Here is a 24,488-nt window from a genome sequence, read left to right on the forward strand (position 1 = left end):
CAAAAGTTATCAAACAAAGTCATATGCAACCGGGTATCATTTTTTGTACATTTTAGGTCTCTGGACTTAAGGCAATTATTAAATAATGACAATACATTGGGTTAAGTTAGTTGATTAAACAATGTATATTTACGTGTCAAATATGCCCTGATGCAATCCATTTTATATTTAGCAGATTTACCTCAATATCTGAATGATTTTGTGATTTACATGTTGACGAACAGCCTCTGATTAAGTAGATAGTAAATAAGTGAAAACGGTAAATGTAAATAAAAAGATATATTATATAACTAAAACGTTATTAAATACATAGATTTTCAGCAACATTATATATATATCATAAATATTTATACCTAATACGAATATACAAGTCATAAAAAACATGTTCCTGTTACAAGTACGAGATCTGCATTTGCACATTCCATTCCACTATTAGAACATGTCAATTAATACATATTTGGATAAGAAATTGTGTCATTTCCCTTTAACTGATAAATATATATATATATATAAAAAAACTTCTTCATATGATTGTCTTGAGCATATTGCATTTTTGAAATATTTCAATTTCAGAATAAATAAAAAAATGCTATATTACAAAACATTTAATCACATACTTACATTATTATAAATAATTAACGATGCAAATACTAGTAATATGGAAAAGTAAAGTGAAAAAAAACGATGCTGAGAAAACTGTTCACATTTTTTATATAGTTGGAATGTGAAAATGATTATTGGAACTTGACGATTAAGATAAAAAATACCAAAACAAGTGTTCAAAAGTATTATCGGATATGCATGTTATCTACAAGAAAATTGATGGCCATAGGACCCCGCCTTAAAAAATCAACATGAGGGCAGTGGTATTCATAAACAGAATATTTCCCCGGTCTTTTAAGCAATAAATAGAAAGTACACCATGTATTAAATTTCACGTGACGATGTATTAACCAATTAAAATAGTGGAAAATCAGAGCATATCTATTATTTAAGCATTAAATTGCCTTCCTGGGGGATTAATAGTCCTATAATTCTCCCAGGATTGCAGACAAATTGAAAAACGCGGGTTATCTTGTGCGATTGTAAATAATACACTGTAATACAATCGCAAAACTGCTCCTGATTGCTTAAGATGTTTGATTTCTAATGTGTGTTTTATTTCATTTATAAATAATTTACATTTTCCAAACATGGGTAAGGATATCTATATATTTGGTTGTCAAAGAAGATTATACATACATAAGAAATGTTTCGTCGATACACCGGACACCTACTTTGCTAACACTCCATTCCAGATTGCGAATAATCCGGAATATCGAATGTCCGTAAGGAAATAGAAAATTCCATAATGACAGGACAATGGATTTTCGGAACAGTGTTTAAAGAAATTATTACTACTTTAGTCAGTTATCACATGCATTTGGACGGATCAGCTCGGGTGAACTGTATAGCAAATCATTCATCAAATACCAAACTGGTTTAAACCCATACCTAAATGCAGTCCTCTCTGTTTCGCCTCACAGTACCTAAATTATCCCACAAACGTTGAATATGGTCCGGCTCAAGTCTGTGTGTGACCCTGGAACACGTGACATAAAATAATTGCTTTTCTTTTTCTTCTTCCATATAATGCACGAAATATTTTACGTGTTTTAAGCTTAGCCCTAACCTGTATGCTACTATTCCAACATACACATCCTCAAATTTGATTGACCTTGTAACCAGCATTTTATTGTATAATTTCTGCGCAGTAATCACTGTTAACATATACCCTGGGCCTCCACAATAGGGCGGGAAATTTCTAAACGGATAATCAAATGACGATAACTCGTACTTAGGTCGACCTTCTCTTTCTGGAAGTCCATTAAAAACACAATCACCGATGACCACATCGTCATTAAGAGAAATTTCGTTATTCTGTATTTCCTTTAAAAACTCGAGGTCAAAGAACACATCATCATCTGTTTTAAAGAAGAACTTGGCTTTATGGCAAAACAGTGTTACCCACTTAAAAGCCGCAATTGTTTTCTCCGTCAAATGATAAAAGCTTTCCTTTATATCTGCTTGCACTATATCACCATTTAAAAACCCCTCCATGTCGTTATTTACATTTTCCTCCGTCCCAAGTATGAAGTATAAACTGAAATTATATCTGTTTTGCATGTCCACACTCCCCCAAGTACGACGAATCGTTTCTCTTTCGATGAAGTTAGCTGCTTTACTTATCACTGTTACAACGATGTTTGTTGGATATTGTTGATTACAGTTCAGTTTCGGTTGAATGAGGAATGCGTTTGTATGTTTTAAGTCCTTGTGGAAAAAGGCTGTAATACCATCTTCGGATAGATCCTCCTCGATGTGTTGTTCTGAACTTATAGGCGGGAGGATAGTAACCGTATACAGCTTTAGTAACACAGTGAGGAAAAACATACATACGAAAACAAACAGTCGTCTTGTCCTGCGAAACTTCATCTGTAAGGAACAAAGAAATACCAGACATTCATTTTAACAAATGGCACGTGCATAAAAATAAACAATATTTTCGTAAGATAAGCACATATAGTTCGACTTAAAGACTATTCTCTGGTGATATTGTAGTCTTGTGAAAGTATTTTTTATCAAAGAGGTTATGTTGTAATTTAAAAAAATGTTTCTGTTAGTAACAAATTAGACATGTTTAGTGTTTAATTTATAATAATATCCGGAAATGTAGCATTTTGCGGCCATTTTCCAAATGTGTTTTTAAAAAGAATACCCATTTTACTACATTTTTTCTGTTAAATTACCATGGCGGCGGTATTTTAGTAATATGCAGAAATCACAAGATAATGTACATTGTTTACATTTTAGTGTAGTGAAACTACTTAGAGAAAATCATTTTTCGATGGCCCGGATGTATGTTTGCGAGGGGTTTTAGAAAAGCTGAAAAATAAAAGTCATTGGAGTGGTACATAATACTTTACACATTTATACCCCGACATGCATAATTTACCTGGATAATTGACATTAATAGCCGTTGGTCCTTTATGACCTGGACAAATCAAAAGTTATTCCCTAAATATACTTAAACTGTGAAAAATGTAATATTTGGTTACGAAATAGGAAGTGCAATCATTTCTTTTGCATTTAAGATCTGTCCAATCTAATCAAAATTATACTTTTAATTACGTTCCACTACAATATTATTCAATGCGTTCCTAAATGTGTGTTTTTTTCTATATAAATAATAGAAAATTTGACCCCTAACCAGGGGAAAGTAGAGAATCGTAGTAAAGCGGAATTACAATTCTAATTTTAATTAGATTGGGATCTGTCGAGTTGTTTACAATTACGCCAGTGAATCAGCATATCCTCAAACAATAGTCTTTTTTAGATAAATATCGTTGAAAACCATCACCTAAATTAACCCAGTGTGATCGGTTATAAACTATAATGATAATTGAATTAACATTTCTTTTATTCCTCGGTCGCGACAAATTCGATATCACATTAATCATTTTAGTTAAATCCGCGTCTTGCTTTAACATGTTTCCCTCAAATTGGGGGCCTCGATGGCCGAATGAATAAAACATTCTGACACGTTACAAAAGCCAATAAACATCTCAACTTTGAGATTAAAACCCGAGTATGACAAACGACAGATAGTGTGATCGGTTATAAACTATAATGATAATTGAATTAACATTTCTTTTATTCCTCGGTCGCGACAAATTCGATATCACATTAATCATTTTAGTTAAATCCGCGTCTTGCTTTAACATGTTTCCCTCAAATTGGGGGCCTCGATGGCCGAATGAATAAAACATTCTGACAAGTTACAAAAGCCAATTAACATCTCAACTTTGAGATTAAAACCCGAGTATGACAAACGACAGATACTGCCGAGCAAGCGATGATTTCTCTATACATGTACATCATTTGAGAAAAAGTATGTTTGTTTTAAAATTGTTTCATTTTTATTTCCATTTATCTTAATTTGTTTTTCATTGAAAAAAAGTGTATTTTAATGTTTACTGAATCATTCATATCGAAAAGTTACGCTAGCAACGGCCAAATATTTTGAAATACTAATAGCTGAATAGGTGTTAGTCACGTTTAGCGCCAATTCAGTGTGTTTTTATTTTATTCTGTTTTGTTTCTTACTGCAAAAGTGTAGTGTACTGTCTACCCGTTTGTTAGCACTGAATCATTCATATCGAAAGATTTCGCCAGCAACGGCCAAATATTTCGAAATATTATTGGCTGAATAAGAGTTAGTCATCTTAACCGCCCATTTGTTGTAAGAAAATACAATGATAGTACCCCACCTGCAGGAAAAATTGAAAGCATATTCCGAGAACAATATTGAGTAGGAAATTCTTAAATAGAAAGTTAACACATGATCTATGAAGAGACTCGATTTCATTTTTGTGTCATTTAACGACAAAAAGATCATGGTGATTATGAATAAATAACAAACATCATTTAATATTTATTAACATAATATAGTTCTACAAGAATCTGTTTTAGACTTTATGTGGTGAAAAATGCCTAATTAGACGAAATATAAGCTTATATATATCGAGATGCAATTGGATCCTTGAATGCGTTTTTGTTGTACGGTATATTGTAAGGATGTATGGTGGATCTTGCGTATCACAGCTCAATACGGCTTATCTTTGATTTGTAAGATAACACAGTCTATTAAAAACCAGTTCTAAATTGAAACGAAAATGTCCTGTATACATCATTATTAACCCGTGACTGTCTGAAAGGAAACACATTTAAATGTTGTATCGGCCATAGCGGCCTTGACTGAACGGAGGTATAATCAATACGAGATTCATGGGTATACTTTAATGTGATGAATAATTAGCGTTGCCGTTATTTGACTTAGCATATCAATTCTGATATGGTACTTTAGTCGATATTAAACTCTGACCCCAAATCTTACCCACTGAAACCAATTTATCATATTAATTGCAGAAAGCTATACCGTAAAGTGAACATTTTGTGATGATTGGATAATTAGTTATTTCATTTAGTTTCGTACTAAATCTAGCATTGTGATTGAACATTGAAGATAACACTAGTTAGTGTTACTAGTGATTGACGAGGTATATTGAGTCTGAAAGTTTAAAAAAGTAATTAAATGAAATTGTGCATTGATTCTTTATTTTTGTCAAAAATAATCTAAATTAAAAAAAAAATGTTATATAAACACTGATCTCACTTGTTTGTTTTATGCTATAGTTTAAGACATATTCCATACCTTCTTGAAATTACACAAATAAGTATGTCGGTCGTTAAAGTGCAATTTTAGAGATTCTGGATATATATGGTGACATTATATTCTAAGTCGGCAGAATACTATATAGCTGGTAATTATCAAGAGGATGATATATATTCGCGATTTCATTGGCCATTGCTATGATCGCGAATATAGGATCCGCGTAATATTAAGAAATGGCTGAATCTTTATGGTAGCAGATCACAAAAACTGCTTAAATATGATTTTTTTGGTTTTTACATCAAAAAGATGTAATAGAGAAAATTTGGATCTACCAAAATACCAGTTATACGATATATACGTACAAATTATGCTTCTATGTATCAGTATTTACATTGTCAAATGACGCTAATCTGACTTTTTATTTGCCAAAGGTTAATACATTAATCTATAAATATCTTATGATTGTAAACAAAGCGCCATTATTTTGACCGGGCGGTAGTGATTTATCGCTATCTAATCATTCTTTGGGGATGGATCATACCAAGATGAAGGTCATGCTGGTTATATCATTGGAACATTGAAAAATAAAAAAGAAAAACTGTAATTAAAGAGGAAGTGATTGGTATATGTAATGCGAGCCTTAAAGACATGTGAAACCACCTCCTCGTAACACACGGTGTCAGTTATAGAAATGGATAGTCTCACTAGCCATGATTTTATAATTTGTTTTAGTTTATTTTTATCCTTAATCCTTCCTGATTTGACATTTTTACCTCGAGCTTATATTAAGTACCAATCCGAGAATGACGCAAAAAAGATATCGACTTTTAGTATTATTTTGGAATAATAATCTCCCGGAAAATCAATAGAATCGTTGGCAAAACGAATTTAGATTTTATCGGGTTGTCTGAAACAAATGTAAGCGTCGCTGTCACTATCCTTTTGTAATTTATTTAGGGTATGTAATAACATATGACTCTTTCATGTGTTGATATGAATGATAGGGATATTATACCCGAGGGTCATAAAATGTTATTAAACCAGGGGCTTGACGAAGGTTTTATAACAGTTTGTGATCCCTCATCCTCGATTTTCCAGGGGTTCCGATCACTTGCGATCTCTACACCCCTGAACTATTTCATATTACATTTGGAGGCACCTCAGCTGAAGCAATCACAGGCGTGCACAGATTTAATTTGAAGACTACAGAAAGAGGGCGACGCCCTACTTCAAAGAAACACATTCAACCACAATGTACCATTATACGTCTCTTTTGATGTACATAAAACGACTGAATTACCTATTATGTTTTGTTGCCTCCAATTTTAAAATAAGATAGTCTAGGAGTGTAGAAGTCGTAAGTGATCGAAACCCCCGGAGTATCGAGGATTGTGATCCCTATCGTTCATATGCACATATGAAAGAGTATGTTTTCACATATCGAAGTTTTAGTGCAACTTCAGTACTAAGATTTTCCGCCATTTTGAAACGAATTTAAAAAAAACGCAAGTGCAAGTCAATTTGCGTTATTTTCCCGATCTTAGTATCTAACAAAGTAAACCCCGCCTAGTTTCTGGATAAATGTCCGGGAAAATAATAATTGTATTGACGATGTGACGTCACAAGATTTATTGTATGGGTAGCCATGCAATACAGCCTCAGGCGACATGAGTGTATTGCCAAAGACCTGCCGTTATTACAACTGCAAATGCGAGAGACCAGCCAGTATTACACCTGCAAGTGTGAGAGAAATTGTGTTTCGGGACTTTTATTAGAATCCAAACAAAATTTCGTGCATAGATGTACGATGAGATAGTGGAATATATGTTTGTTTAAGTAACTGGATGTATCTTTGTATTAAGAACAAGATATGTTTGTTTAAGTTACCCGACAAACCCTATTATTTACCCCCGACCCTAATTTGTTTTTCTTTTTTTCTACAAAAAAAAAAAAAAAAAAATGAAAAGTCGGGATTTCGTTCTCAGACTCCGGTGCCGGGCATTTTTTTTAGAGTAAAAGACACTTAAAAAATCCCGATATACCAACCCTATGTTTTCACCAATGTAACCCTTAACATACATATTTTTTTGCCAGAACTGTCGGCTCACAAGCTCTCCATTTTCACATCTAAACAATTCGTTCAAATGTTGTTGAAGCTTGCTGGTAAAAGCCCATTACTTATTAACATTCAGTAGTACTTTAAAGAAGCATCGAATGACTCATGGGGCTACATTGTAAATGTTTCTAAAACACGCGTGTTCACTGCCATCAAATAAAACGTTACAATAATACTGTCTAGTCGACACAGATTAAGGTTGATGTCAATGTACGATAGTGCGTACAAGTCGGACAAAACACTTGTCGTCACCTTACAATATGTTGAATCGATAGTTCTATTTTAAAACATTCACCATTACGGTATTGTGTAGAACACATAACGAAGTCCTCCCGTCTTTCCGGTTGTATTTGCTTAAGTTCTAAACAAAATTTTACCTCTAATTAAAGTTTTTTTCCCTGCAATATCTAGTATTGATACATGGAAGTATATATTTTTCAAACACAGCACAGGCGAATTTAAACAATAGTTGTATATAGTTTTTTAATAGATCAATTGAACTGCCTCTCAAAATCAGAAGTAAAAATAATATATTTTAGATTGATCACTTTTACTCACCATTGCTTATACCAGAATATATTTCACGTATCTTATTCTAGAAATTGTTATATTCGTATACGTTTTTTTATTTATATCATATCTTATATTGTCATTTGCAGTTGACATAACATTTATAATTACTGTGATAAGTTTATGTTGAATGTTTTATAATTATGTGTTATTGATTTATCAAATCCGTAAGTGTCCCCATGGGTCTGTTGAATCGACAATAGATAAATAAATAAATAAATAAATAAATAAACCCGATATTACACTACAATACAAAACAATAAGTACATTATACCTATAATATCCGTTACGTATATATAATTAGGATAATACATTATGATACAATCGCTGTTTCAGCGTAGCTCGCGCATTATATGTTTGTGTGATAACATTTAAATGTCCCAACCTGTGAGTTCCATTCAATCTTTATCTAAAATTCAATCATTTTCTCTCGGAAAGTGATGTCGAAAAAAACATGAGTGTCCCTATTTTCAATTCCATACGAGTATACAATGCGAGATTTTAAAATCGTATGAATCCACGTTTTTTTCATAGCCCGATGAACTAAACAATAGTAATAACAATGAAACCACGTCAACTGCTTTTTTGTAACGTCACGATAACGTCGAATTATCATATATTCTCGGATTATGTTTTAGTGGTATAAAAATATTTGAATTCCAGCAAATAATCATTTTAACCAAATAACAACAGTTGTTTGCTAAGAAGAGTATTTTCAAACAATATGAAATAATTCCGAAAGAGGTAATTGACTTTGTTTCTTAAATAGTGTATTCATGTTTTGCGAATTTTTGATTATTTTTTTCTTAATGAAGCAAACGTGATATATAACTAGTCAATAAGCAAGTATTTATATTATCGACAATAAATATGCAGAAAAAAATAGAGAGAGAGAAAAATATGCAGTACATATATATGATGTAACAACAATTTGTTATCGTGTTTAAGCATTACATTTCAATATTACTTTTTAACCTTGACAGTTTATCGCTTGGTAAATCAGAAATAAATCGGTCAGGTATGGGGCGATATGATGTTTTTTCATAATATCTATATTATCTAACAGGGATTGCGAAATCTGAACCTAAATACAGTAACACATTACATAATATTCATAGTAAATGAATTAATTATATGTTATAAAATGTTGTACGGAATAGTTACACTACGTGCTAAGTAGAAAACAATGTCTTTATATAAATAAATTGATAAGCACAACAGGACAATATTTCCGCTGGCAAAGTATTCCGTTCTTGCATATTGCAGTTAACTTCCTTGCGGGTAGGTATCCAATGTGACGTCAATATTTGTTAGCAATCAACACCTACCCGCAATGGCAGATACGTTCTTTGAGGGGGGGGTTAGTTAATAAAGCTGAACGGAAAAAAATAAATTACAACTACATTAGAACCTTGTACCAGGAAATAGCAGAATTGAATCGCCATAAAAATTGAACAATTGAACAATAATTGGCGTTTTATCATATATATATTATGTTTAATCAACACAAAGAAATAATAAAGATAATATATTTTGATTTTGGTGCATACGCAATCAGTACATTTATATATGACATAGAGCCACGGATTTTTTTCGGGACGCAATTAATTATCTGTAATATTTTTATCTTGGAAATCAAATATAAACTCAAATTAATGGTGGTAATGGTGTGAAATAAGTTACTTTTGTAACCGAGGAAAATACTTATTCGTCTGCTCCTGTTTTTTATAGAGAAAACATTATCAGCGGTGGAGTATCTATAACCTTAAAAACGCGAAATACAACCGTCGATATGAAAAAATGTTTTGAGTAATATAACGTCTTATAAGTGTAAGCCTTTGATATAAAGTTATTGCAAACACAGATAAACGACATGAATACTTGGAACAATTTCAATTTGATTTCACTTGCAACATTTCTGGATTAAATGTTTAGCAAAGTAATTTGATAGCATTGAATCACTACCTTGTAAATAGAAAGTATACCGTTCAGTACTGTAGATGCCGCCTTCCACCGTATTGTACTAGCTTTCAAATGCAATCTTCAATCGAACGGGTGTAACGCTTTTTAACCTGGTGTTGAATTACTGATAAACTGGTTAAACGATAAATACATTGTACCACAGTACGGGCAACTCTGGTTATAGACGCTGTATACTTGGTGATATCTCCGGAATTTATCATTGACACATATCTTAACTCATTCTACCCGGACGACAAATTAAGGGTTTTCTAAATCAAAGATTAAAGTGGCCTATTGGGATATAAAATGGGCAAATGAGCTATAATTATCAAAGTTGTCATGTTTGTGAATATCATTTAAGAAATATTAAAAATATAAAACATAAACATGGTGAAATGTTATTGCTAATAGTCTGCAACGTTAAACACAACATATGATGGCATCCTATTCTAAATATTGTTCAATAAATTTTCTAAGTCACGTTTTTCGTAAAAAAATATATCAGTTATCGCATTGGAGATTTCCAAACGAAATTAAATATTGCTTAAGAACAATTTCAATAAATTTTCTAAGTCACTTTTTTCGTAAAAAATATATCAGTTATCGCATTGGAGATATCCAAACGAAATTAAATATTGCTTAAGAATTACTGTAGCCCGGTGTGGTATCTTAAAACGACTTTAATAATTTGATGCATAATCTCCGATACATTTATCATGAACAAAACTTGTAATTACGTTTCTTGTGATATCTTAAAATATATATCTTTGATTATTTCATTTGAATAACTTTTTATTTTTTTTGTTTACCTACACCAATAGCATTTTTATAAAATCACTCGACTTTGAAGCTGTAATACAAACAACGACCATTTAATTTTCTGTATAATGTTAGTTTCAGCCTTTTTATGAAACATGTAGAAATTTGATTCCATATTCCACAAGCGAAAAATGTCACTTATTTTAAAAAGGTGAAGTGAATAAATGACATTTTTATTAACAAGACATAAATCGTTTATCTATCACCGGTCCAATGAACACATATACGATCAACAAAACCTTTTCTGTTTAATCAAATTCAGAAAAGCCTTGCTTAAAAACGCATCGACACAATGCATTTTTTTTAAACCTGAACATAATACTGTATTAATATTTTTTCGCTTATAAAACACGCTGCGTCTTCTTTATTTTCAAAATATCCACGTCTACATAAAAAATTGAGAAATCTAACTGACGGTAGTGTATTCTTTTTTAAGTGTATAAAATTATTTGTAAAGTAGTATTAGTCACGATGAGCGTTCTTTTCAAGTAATGCGAACATCTGTATATCGTGTCGTAGACTATGATGACAATATTGTTTAAAAGGTTGCATATAGATTATATACATGTAATATCAAACGTGCATACCATGCTTCTAGACTACTAGTGTATTGGTGTCGTTTCATTATAAACAGAATCAGAAAGACTCTTCATAAAAACATTACATTTCCATTCCATTTCATGTATGTTTTTTCCAGATTGATTGTCCATTTCTAAAAGGAGTGTTGATTTCATTAACGAAGGTCAATTAAAGATTTTTCCATTCGTAACTAATGTGTTTAGACAGCAGACTGGTCACTAGACTCAAGAATATGAAAACACCATTGACTTCAAGATGCTAAACTGCCAACAGAGCATAAACGATATGTATGTCTATTTAACAAACAGATGACATAAAATAGTTTATTTTGCTTTTGGTTTAGGCGTAATCAGTACTTCATTACATACACATGTAGGTCATAGTGCTACGGATATTTTGCGTGATGAAATTAATTATTTCAATAATTTTATCTTGAAGTAAAATTAGAAGCCCAAACTTGTCAATGATGGTAATGATGTAAAGTAAGTAACGTTGGAAAATGAAGAAAATAGTTATTTGTCTGCTTTTGTTTTTGTCAGCGTCTTTAAGAATAATTTGTCTCTCTGCGGCATGTCTGGCCCTGAGTTACAAACTAGAGGGAGATAACATAGTATTAGAATGTTCGACTGAGAAACATCCTAATAATGATTGATGGTCAGTCTTCGGTAACAGCATTATTTGCTTAAAAGCAATCAAATGATATATTTCCTTCTAGAGGAGATATTTTAGACAGGAATGGCGCAGAATCGGGATACCACCTATTAATTCTTTCCTGGCATATACGCGTGTCATTACACGATATACATGGAACATAGCAACTCTGATTTAAAAGAATCGATAAACACGTAAGAAGTACTATTTTATACAGTAATTTATTGTAACAAAAAAGTGTATCTCTGAAAAAAATGTACATTTACATCTATATATAAATCTATGTTATAGGCAAGATATAATAACAATAGAAACACAAACTAGATGAAATGGTTTATAGTCGATTCGATGCACAGTAGATCCACACAACAACCATTGAATTATTTCCGTAAAGGTGTTCAGTCGGAATACTACGCTTAGAGTCTCTGTTTACACACGGTTTTGTTTGCGCAGTTGAATGTCTACACAATTGAAAACATTGTTAAACGATAGGGCAGCTCATCCAACGGGTTGCTTATTGCCGTACATGTAAATACACATAAGCAAATAAACATGTTTAAACTAGCTAGTGACCTCACTTAATTGAAAAATATATTCATATGTTATTTTGCTTGGTGTTACCGATATTTGAAGCCGTAATATCATAATCATGTACATCCTAAATTACACGGTTGTATTAAAATTATGCTATACCTGTAAAGATACATTGATATGGCTCGTTTGAAGATGTTATATTAATTAAGGAAAAAACGAAATTACATGTCAGAAACATAAAATAGCAATGAACAGCAGAATTACAAAAAAGATGTCAAATTATTTACAGTAAATATGTGCCATAACTGGGCGAAACTTTTGATATGTTATTGTTTCGTAAGGAATTTATTTAAAACTATTAACTGTGGTGAATTAAGTTGTGAAAAATCATTCAAATGAACACGTATGAGGCCTTATAGACATTAGTTACAAAACAAACTGTAGAAATGTGGAATGAAGTTGTATCTCATGATTGTGTAATATTGTAATTCTAAAAATGTTGATAGTTGTTGGTGGTCTTTATTACCGAGAATAAAATTAGCGGCATACATAGCATGTGTGCTTATTTATTAACATGCATGTGTATTTGTTCACGTCCGTGTTTACTTGTTAGCGTGTGTGTTTATTTGTTAGCGTGTGTGCTTATTTATTAACAAGTGTGTTTATTTGTTAGCGTGTGTGTTTATTTGTTAGCGGGTGTGTTTATTTGTTAACGTGAGTGTTTATTTGTTAGCGTGTATGCTTATTTGGTGTTTATTTGTTCGCGTGCGTGTTTATTTCTTAGCTCGTGTGTTTACTTGTTGGCGTGTGTGTTTATTAACGTGTTTCTTTATTTGTTAACGTGCATGTTTATTTTTTAGCATGTGTGTTTATTTGTTAACGTGTATGTTTATTTGTTCACGTTAAACGGCCCATCAACACCCGCATAAATTAAGAATGCTAAATGATTTTCTTTTTAGTTGGTTGGGTTTACATGTCTGTTAACATATCAGTAGACATTTGTTATTCATAATTTGTATGTATTTTGGACAATCATCGGAACTCGACCCACATGAATAAGAGTTATGTTATACCTATTTAGACAACTTTTGTGTATTAGTGCCGTGTGTGTACCAAGGTTTTTGTCTTAGACACTTGATTGTTATATACCGGTGTGACTACATGACAATCTCAATAATACAATATTGTATTGACATTTGTTTACTTTCGATATTTCACATATTACACAAATGGAAACGTTTTCGCATGCAAAACCTGTTCTTTAATATCAAATCATGTTTTAATTTAAAACGTAATGTCATTTATATTCATCGTCAATGCATCTATTTAAAAATGATAACAAATTTAATTATATCAAATGCTAACTAAAAAGCATAGTGATATACAAAAATAGTAAATGGCTTCAAGAATTGGTAACTAGGTTTTCGTACGATTTGACTAAATTACGACTAAAGTCGAGTCAACACACCACTTCTATAAAAAAACATTTTAAATTTACTAATGACGATTTTCTAGTTTAATATATTTGATCACGTACACTATGAGACAGTTACATATTATAATTAAGAAGAGTAAAATACTTGTTAATAAGACTTTGAAATGTAAAGCTAATTAAATAACACAAATAAAATAAGTCATCAAAAATTAACGTTCGGTGGAAATAGATAATCTCATTAATAAAATGTTAACAATTAATTATTATAATCAGTTTGCAATATAAATTATTTCTCACTACGTTTCATAGAACACATGACAACTCTCCCTACGGTGGCGCGTTCTAGGTTTTATTTTTTTTCAAATTGACGAATCAAATTATTACCTTCACATTTCTTAATAGAGACGAAATAATTTAAACGAATCAGATTCATTTTCGTATAAGTAATTATTCAATTGTTTAATTACATAATCTGATATCAAGTTATTTAAATATGTAACATATGTCACCAATGTAATTTAATCTAGAGCGATTTTCTTTGGCTATGCAAGAAGGTATTGTGACGTAATAAAATAAAATGACGTAAGAAACAATGACAATGAAGCGTTTCGCAGCACAGTTTGGTATTGGAAATATTAGATATTCAGGTTGTTTTACTTATGGAATAAAAGTAAGTGTATTTATATATTCATGAGACTAGGCTCGGTGTTTTGATAAATGTTTGTCACGGATCACAAAATTAAGAAGAAAATAAGCCTTGTTTAATAAACTATCATGAAATTAACGCTCATTTGAGATCATATATATATATATATTTTATACATATGCTGTTATCTCCTCAGTAGAATAAAATATTTTCAATGGTAGTCCACTGAACATAAAAGTCCCCGAATTTGACCCCGCGTGGGATGTTTTCATATACTTATGGAACAAAGCAGGATTTTTTTTGTATTTTAATCAGATGGTTATAGTTAGGATTTGGATCAGACACAGTCCTCTCTAAATCTCTTAGAGTTCCTCACCTCATCCCAATAGAACAGAATGTCTTCAGGTGTCAGATGATGTGTGACTCTTGAGCATCTGATTAAGAAGTCCTGGTTTCCTTTTTTCTTGTCAAATAAATGGACAAAATATTTCACACCTTTGACACTAAAACCCAATTTAGACGCAACAATACCGATATATACGTCTTCGAATTTGAACATTCGAGTTGTTAACATTTTGTTGTATATTGCTCTAGCTGTTTGCAGCGTCATCATGTATCCGGGCCCACCACAGTAGGGTGGATACTGTCTAAAAGGATACTCGTCAAAAGAAACTCCATATTTGCTTGAGCTCCGGTCTGGAAGTACATTAAAGACACAGTCCCCAAGAATGACTTCATCGGGGATGTATGTTTTATTGCCTTGAACTTCTTTCAGAAATTCAAGATCAAAGAAAACATCGTCATCAATTTTCAAAAAATAGTCTGCTTTGTGGCAGAACAGCTTCATCCATTTAAAGGCTTCAACAGTTTTCGCTGTTAAGTGAAAGTAATTCTCCACAATATCGGCCTGTATTACGTCACCGTGGATTCTTAATTCCTTAGCAATATCTGCACCTTTTTCCGTGCCAAGCAAAAAGTATAGTGTAAAATTATATTCCAACTGCATTTCAGCACTTCCCCAAGTTTGACGTATTGTATCGCGTTGTATCATATTAGATGCTTTGCTAATTACTGTTATAATGGTACTTTTTGGAGATTGACCAGTGCAGTCAAGCTGTGGTTGCATTAGAAATGGTTTCGATATATCTACGTCACTGTCAGGAAAGTAATACACTGAATAGGTCACTATGCCCCAAATACACCAGAATGTCAGCACCCCCGGGATAAAAAAGATCCCCTTGCGTGCAAGCCTTGCTATCTTCGTACTGCAGATATGAATCTGAAGAAGAAGAGAAAGATACTTGTTACTCAACAAATCAACCAGATGATTCTGTAGCAAGTATCATTGCTTCTGTCTTGTCTGTCAATATACCATTGTAGTCATGACATATATTTCAAACAACTAAAACCCTTACTTGAGTTTGTTGATGGAAAAAAATGTAACAATTCTGGTGCGCGCCACCAGAAATCTAATTAAAATCAGACTTGTAATTCCGCTCCCACTATGATATTCTTTAATACGCTCCAATACAACATCTAACAGTGCCCCGTTCGGGGTCACCTCAACATGACCATCGGAACATATCGGGACGTACTCTTAGCCGTTGACACTATCGAATGAAACAGCTACACCGAAGATTCCATAGGCGAGACGCTGATTGGCTAACCATAGGGTTCATGCTGAAGTGACCGCAAACGGGGCTCTGTTAGATCTTGTATTGGAGCGTAACGTATATTATCGAAGTAATGAGGAATTACACGTCTAATTTTAATTAGATTGACGCCATCGGGGAAATATTTCCTTTCAGCTTAAAAGTCATTATTGCCTTCGATTCAATATCAAGTAATATCAAAGTTCTTTTTATTCAGGTGCAAGAACTAAATCGTGACTTCTAGTGTGATTGCATGTCAAAAAACGGGAACAGGGACATTTTTTTAACATACGTCATCATATCATATACGTCATCATATCACATACGTCATCAGTTGTAAACTGTACTTGTCAGTATCATTGTAGTCTGCCTGGCATCTTTATAATACATATGTAAACATCATATATTATTTCTATTTTTATTTCCTGTTTTCCTCCTACATTGATAACATTAACTCTTAACTATTTGACACTCCATAAGGTTCATGGTGGGTGTAAATAATGGTACATGTACATGTATAGTATATTCTGATATCTGACAATGAATCTGTTCGGTTACTTTCAACAATAGATGTAAGCCTTTGTCTTGGATTTGGAAATGTCTTAATATATCACATGTTGCAAATTACATATGGTTGAATAATATATATATGAGAGAATGAAAAACTTTCGACTTTCGTATTTTTTTAGCTTCAAAATTATAATAAAAAACAACAACAAAAAACAGGACATGCTAAATTGTGACCTATCAGGGGAGGGTATGCATTCAACATACTGGATTTATACCAGAAATTTACTAGTATTATTATTTTTTTTATTTGTCATGCTACTAGACTAGTGTGGGTAAATAGAGAATGAACAAATATTGTATTTCTCAGCTACAGTGTAGTGTCTAGACAATGTATTAAATGCGTCATAGGTTGATACATTAAACACGTAATTACTTCTCTTTACATACAAATAAGACTGAATGCTTGTACCAGTATTATATGCTCATTAAAACTGTTGGTATATTTAAATAAAGTCATGTCATATAATAGCCTTTATCATTAAAACATAAGTCTCGAATTTCTGTTAGAAGTTCTGACTTAGGTCGAAAATGCTTTTACAGAAATTAGTTTATGTTTATGCTCGCTAATGATGAATTTGATAATTATTTGTAATGTTGCCAATTATTTGTATGAAAGTATTATAAAAATGCGTTGCGTTCTTTTGAATTAATCAAAATCTTAATATCATGTTAAGTGCAGTTATTTCTATCTACAACTGTTATTAATAATTGTTTTATTTAGAATGTAAAATGTAAAATGTGTTAAAACATTTAAAATTTTGTTTTTGCTTTAAATGTTTTGTAGTTAACTACCATCGCGTATTCATTATCAATTCCGTTATTGTTTTATAACCATTATGTCACTTTGGTGAAACAAAATATATTTATAACTTCAATTTTTGTTGCCAAACGAAAACTTACGATGAAGCAGGGCTCATATACGTCTTTATAAATATGAATAACTTGATATACCTTGCACATTAAGTTAATCACGTAATTAAAACAGCCTAAAATTTTAATCCATGACGTCACATTTGTTATATACAATATTACCTTATTGTCATATACATGTACAAATATTTAATGCATGTGGTAAGTTACTGGATATCAGGTGGATTTATACTGTTGATTATAAATTGCTACCGAGACATCTCTATATGGTATGTCGTTTTATCGTCGTCTTTTTACAGTAGTCTAGTTTATTATATGATTTAACCTATTTACCTTAAATAGATTAGATAGACTGTCCAACGATTATAATAGTTAGCGTTCTGTTGTTATAATTGTATGTGTTAGATGTCACCATAGTAAGTTGAAACCGACCGTACCTTCTCTGTGGATGCAATGTATAACTGTATTATAATCAACCACTCGACCATTACATTCTTTATAATGTAGTATAAATAGCCCTTTCTGTATGATCTGTGATACGCCCCACATAGAGAACACGTTGTGTACGAATCTAGGTTTATATATTCGGTTACTAGCGTTTCTCTGTCTAAACAGAAACCTCAATATTGCTTGAACACAATATAGCTAGTCGAGATGAAAACATAGCCGTTAAGTTATATTTATCATATGCATACCATTAACCAGTTGTAACAAACCTAAATCGAAATGTAAAATGTTATATAAAAGTAAAACGGGTCTAGTGTCTAAACACGAAAGCGATAAAACGATTTGAATGTATCCGTTTACTGCATGGTGTCCACGTACATATCATACCGTGCTATAAATATGATAACATTGCGTATTGTATAATTCATGATATATAGAGTTAACTTAATTCATCAACATGAATTCGATAGATAGGTTACAATTTCCGAAATTAAATAATTTTCGATTAAAAAAATAGTTTTCCTCCGCAGTATGAAGTTTCCGGACTATCGGCGACCGGATTATCGAGGGTAGATTGTATCATTAAATTCGGAATGAAAGTAAATATTGCTGAAAAAAAATACTTGTAATATCTGTGATATCTGTAATACAAAAATTGAAACCAACGAACACACCTTGTATTGTCAAAAATACTTTCCAATATGGCAAGGAATGAAAAGAAAACTATATGAAGAAATATTATATTGTGTAATTTAGCCTAGAAACAGTATACTATTCTTTGTAATGTTTCTCTTTCAATGCCGCTAATATGTGTGGGTAAGTGTATTTTTTAAAAGTTTTAATTTGTTACCACACCAATACACTACGTTAAACCAAGGCCAATCTATCACATATCATTATGCTAACATAGTATTAAACATTTTCTAAAAACGTTGTTTTCACATTTCGAAAATAATATGTTTCTTCGATTACACTTGCTTCATTGATCCTTTCCAAATTTAACTCAAATCCTTCCATAGCATATCACTAGATATTTAGGTTGAAATTGTATTAATATTTTTGTATGTTGTGAGAGAGCCCTGCTGAATGAGGACAATATTGTTGAGAAGGTTGACCCCAGGGCGTCCCAACCCTGGCAGTTCCTATCAAAAAGATGTGTATATATATTATACAAATGATGTGCAACAACGCTTCGCTTTTTGATATTCACAAATATTTTTATTTGTTTATTTCAGTAGGCCCAGTTCCATTATAGTTCTCCGACCAATATAGTAAGGACGTCCTTACCGAGATCCTTACTGCGGGCGATTTTGGGATCGGGCGTTATGTCCATCTTTTGTTAATAAACAAACAGACTGACGCATTTTCTGTTTGATACGCATAGCGTTGTACACATTTATTACATCAAGTGTCTACGTATGTAAAAATGTAAAAAAATATAATGTAAAATATTGACATAGTTTTAACTGCACACCTTTTTGATATGCCTTTCATTAGATAAACTATCTACTAAGCCAACTAATTATAACGACTGACCGAAGGGATCATTCAGACAATACGCATAGCCTTTGTCCCTTTAGTTTATCTGTATGTTCTATATGTGTTAATTGTAATGTTTTCGTGAACGTCCGTGACCGTCCTTAATATGTAATTGCATTTGGTCTTTTTTGTCTGTGTCAACAGGACAGATCACCTCGAACATTCGACAAAATTCTGTCCATACTGTTAGAATTACTTTTTTGCATTTTATTATATGCAGCAAATATATATATACACACATCAATTTCCACCTTGATAATACAATATTTATTCTGTATTTTTTTTTATCTAAAATCGGCATTATTTCAAAAATATTGTCCCGACACTACCTTACATTAATCGTCGTGGTCTGAGCATATGTAAATAAGATGAGTCACGTGACTGAACAAGCCTAGTGATTATGTTTTCGTCTATGTCAACACTAGTAGGGCGACGTTCTACAAACCCCTGTTACCTGTGGAGTATGATGAATGGAAGTCATTTAATGTACCAGTCCGATCCTGACGTCGATACAAAGACAAGTGTACTTCAAATCGGAACAATATATTTTATTCCTTTCTATTTACAAACGAAATCCATTTATCTTTGTGTCACTAGCTATGTTTACTATGGGACTGAGTGCTCGTTAAAACATCAAAATACAATCTAATCAAAGATGATAATGTCCCATGCGATTTTATTTCAACATGTGTACCCTAATCTCTATGACTACATTATGTCAATCAAAATGTGAATTTTAAAACTTCGTCTCAGCACATATAGTATGTATAGTGCTAGACCATCAGTTTTATCGGGATTTCCTTTTCACATCAGATACATTTTGTTTTGTCTTGATATCACTGCGGGACCATAATATTTCAATTTTTAAGAGTGAATAAGTACTGTTTTGTAAATTTATTTAAAAAGCATCGTACATCTTTGTCAGGAATTTGAATGATTTCCACAGCTTGATTCATCAAGCGTGGTGGTGCTATATAGATAACTAATGTTAAACAATGAAAAGTTTATCGCTTAGATATTGCTCATACCGTATTCCGTCTTTGCATATTGAAGAGTTAGCTCCCTTGCGGGTAGATATCGATTGTTACGTTATTATTATGTGAGCGCAATGCACGTCGGTTTTTCCGAAAAGTATGACGTTCCGCTCGCAAACACATGACGTAACAATCAATACCTAAACGCAAAGGCAGATAAATCTGTTATATGCAAATACAAAACAGCTGGTTAAGTTGCGGACTAAAATTTTCGTAATTTGATTTTAACGAGAAAACCATATTTTAGAGATGTTAAATTTTTCCGATATGGATTTAAGGGTAGATTTCATTCAACCATTTCTCAATATTTCGCAGATCAAATTTTCACAATCCTAGCAATGACGAAAATACGGATTTTCTTAATATTCACTCAAGGAATTTTTGTGAACCTGCGCCCATGATATCTTGAATAATATGTTTAGCTAAACAGGTTTATGGGTCAGATGCATATAACCAGATATTTGTAATAATTACGATCATCTTATTGGCTCATATTCACATTGTTTGGATGTAAACAATTCAGACACCCGAGGAAATTAAGTACAACATACAGAACACATCTTTATACGTTAACATGTATAGAAGTCAGTACTGCCTAATACAATATAATTAATAAAATATCAGTTAATTCATTAACTATATCCTATGGTATATGTGTATACCTTCACTAAAATATCACATTTCCTGGGGTCGTAGATTGATAATCAAGTAAAAAACGAAATACACGAAAATTATACCGCATGAAAAATTATGATTTCAAGGTAAAGGCTCAGGTTTAATTGAACTATCCTCAAAGTACTTTTCCTGGAACTTGTTGATCATCACTTCTTGTAAACACAATATATCATATTCCTCCCACTAGAATGCCTGGGTGTAGTTTATGATATTTTTTCATATAAAATGGTAAACAGTGTCGGTAATTTATCACGAACTCGCTTCCCACGAATGCTCCGTTTTGTCGAACTAATTTCTTAATCGTGGTCGTGCGCTTATAGAATCAATATATCAAACCCCCTGAATTACTCGAATGTTATATAGCACATTGATATTGGAATTAGATATGGTGACTGTTGAAAATGAAGCCGTCTTTTCTGAATTACATTTTGGTCCAATATTATTTTTGTGCTGTTTTAAACCGAAATATCAAAATTAGTAAAATGATATATACTGCATTAATATATGTTGCGTACAGATGCAACATAATCAATAAAAATAGAGTTCGAACTTTCTGTTTCTTTTATAAACCCCAACTTTGAAACACACACATGTTACCCATACATCTTGCTATAATCGATGGATGCTACGAAATGGAAAGGATCGCGATGATTTTGCGCCAATTCCGAGCGGCTAATGGCAATGGTAATTTCTACGTCAAAAACAGAAGCGTGGTATTTGCACCAAAATCCCCCACTCTCCCCCCGACATTGGAAAAGTCCATGGAATACTTAGGCAGCTAAATAGAAAGAAATAACCCAAATTGAAGACTACAATGTACCTTCAAAAGCTATATATGGATATTGAAATACCAATGTGTACATATGGTTATTTATGTTCTGAAGCGAGACAAGTTAGGAGTTCAAACACATTATTGATAGACCATACAAGAGTAAACACAAATATTTATATTATATAGTAATGACAATACATAAGAAAATTAGAACACCGTATACAAAAAAAAAGTTTGTATATATCGAACAAAAAATATGTCTTGGTCTGAATTGAATTATATTGTTAATTCCTTCGGATTACACCACAAAATTCACCAATCAATTAAGCTAAGATAGCGATAAAGAGTTGGGGAACATATATATCGTATTTCGTGTCTTTTGTGTGGTCACGTGGTATTGTATTATATATAACCTACTTGGCAACCGCTTATGCGTCACATCAACGCCATGGTTTAAGGTGACTAGAACATTGAGAATATGTCGCTTTTCAGTTTCCGAGATACTCATCTGTCAAGTTGTTCAAATATTTGGATAGATCAGATCTTTTTATTCCTTATCATTCGTGTTAAAATTGTTTTATTTCATTTTTGATGTAGCTAGGAAGTATAAGATATCATGTACATGACAATGAAGTCAATGTACCGTGGAACTTATCTAATTTGAAAAAGTAAAGATTATATTAAAATACTGCTTCGTTTGAAATTAATTATTATCCCCGTTCACTCATATACATTTTTCCTCTCGTGTATATTGAAACCTTGATAATTTGAATACAATTTCCCTTTCCCAAGGACTGTAAGATAACCGGATTCCACTGCATCAGTATAGGTAACTGTAGTGTTTATCAGTGAAAGTAAGGTGATTTAACACCGACTTAAAGAAGATAAACCAGACAAATAAATATATCTATAAGTATACATGATTTAATTAAGACAATATTATTTCATCGTTATGTAACCCTTATTTTTTCAAAATATATTAACACACAATACAAGGACCATTCTTATTTTATGTATATGTATATGATGACGGTGAATGCATACATTTAGGTCACCGTGCAAAGCCGTAAATTTGGGGAACTGACACCATTTTTCATGTAAACTAGCACATTCCTCAGGTGTAACCAGATATTTTACCCATTCAACCTCTTTTTTATTAGAGAAATGCGCCGAAATCACCATTTCGCGTTTGATACCATGTACCATGTACATTTTCTTAAGCTTGTTAAGTAGCAAGTATACGGGATAATCACAGGAATTTTTTTTCCGAGTTTTTCATCTATGAATGTGTATTCATTTTCATCACAATTACAAATCTATTATTTTTATTTATATATTTACTAATATTTTGTAAGATGTAGGATAATACAGAAAATAAATATAAATTTATAAAGTTTATACTTACAGTGATTGACGCCATATTGTGAGATAAAAACTCCCTTGTTTCTGTTAAAAAGAAAGACAGTATTAATATTGTCCTTCACATTTAATCTTGAAGACTAATACTGTCCTATTCCATACCAAAATAATACCAGAGCTAATCAATACAGATATCTAGCCTGAGACGCAATTAGAAAAAAACGATCTGACAAAATGGATTAAAATATAGCTAGGATTGGCTAACATGAGAAGGAGGAGGGGTATGATCATAATACATGAATATAACCGTATAATTATTGACATATTACAATGTATTGACCTATTTGAAGGACATCGTTCATTGCTTTACGGGTTGTTCCCATAGAGACAGACGTTGAGTGACTGGTATAGTATTGGTTTAAATTTAAAATCCAGTGTTGGTTTTTATACAACGCCCATCGAATAAAAAAGAAATAAAACACTGTCAAAATAAGTATGTTTATATAGATAGCCACAGTGACTACTGTATCTACAGAATAGGGCATTTGTCGGGTGCTGACATAATGACATTCATTAACATATCGGGTTGACGACGGACAACTTAACGTAATGATATGCATGGACTATTGGGTGTTAACGGAACATAACGTGGGTATCTAGTGAACAATGAGACATAACTATCAATAGATATCCATCGAAACTCTAACATTAACAACAAAAGGGAATATCTTAATTTGATGAGGAGTGATAGTATAAAAAATGGAATTAGCGACCTCATAATTCTCCCATAACCTCCGTTGGCGTATTGGTATATACAAATATATAACATATTTCGTGATGGCGTCCGGGACATTGTTCCCTTTTTAAAATTCCGTATGTTGTTTTAATTAGTGGTTTTATCAGTAATACCGTATACATGTAAACGGCCCAGTGACACAGGTAGTTGATGATTGACTTCGGCGATTGTAATTAATTACAGTGACTGACCAGAGGGCCATCCAGACAATACGCATCACCATTGTCCCTATAGTGTTTCTATATGG

At 32.3% G+C, this 24,488-nt stretch overlaps 2 protein-coding genes across 6 annotated transcripts in view; one reads left to right on the top strand and one right to left on the bottom strand.

Moving 5' to 3' along the window:
- LOC138306001 (cyclin-dependent kinase 4 inhibitor B-like) overlaps nucleotides 1-24,488 on the top strand; it is a 637,657-nt gene that overhangs the window by 537,667 nt on the left and 75,502 nt on the right. The gene's annotated exons all lie outside the window — the stretch shown is intronic.
- LOC138306332 (beta-1,3-galactosyltransferase 5-like) lies at nucleotides 646-23,618 on the bottom strand. Of its 2 annotated transcripts, none has more exons than XM_069246763.1 (2): nucleotides 23,492-23,616; nucleotides 646-2,475 (listed from the first exon to the last, which is right to left on the bottom strand). In XM_069246763.1, the coding sequence occupies exons 1-2, from the start codon at nucleotides 23,504-23,506 to the stop codon at nucleotides 1,495-1,497; spliced, it is 996 nt and encodes a 331-aa protein (XP_069102864.1). In that variant the 5' UTR covers nucleotides 23,507-23,616; the 3' UTR covers nucleotides 646-1,494. The 2 variants fall into 2 exon arrangements, with proteins under 2 accessions (XP_069102864.1, XP_069102865.1); XM_069246764.1 differs by lacking the exon at nucleotides 646-2,475 and adding an exon at nucleotides 13,751-15,806 and having other exon boundaries at nucleotides 23,492-23,618.

This window comes from Argopecten irradians, chromosome 13, assembly GCF_041381155.1.
Source record: "Argopecten irradians isolate NY chromosome 13, Ai_NY, whole genome shotgun sequence".
NCBI classification, from domain to species: Eukaryota; Metazoa; Mollusca; class Bivalvia; order Pectinida; family Pectinidae; genus Argopecten; species Argopecten irradians.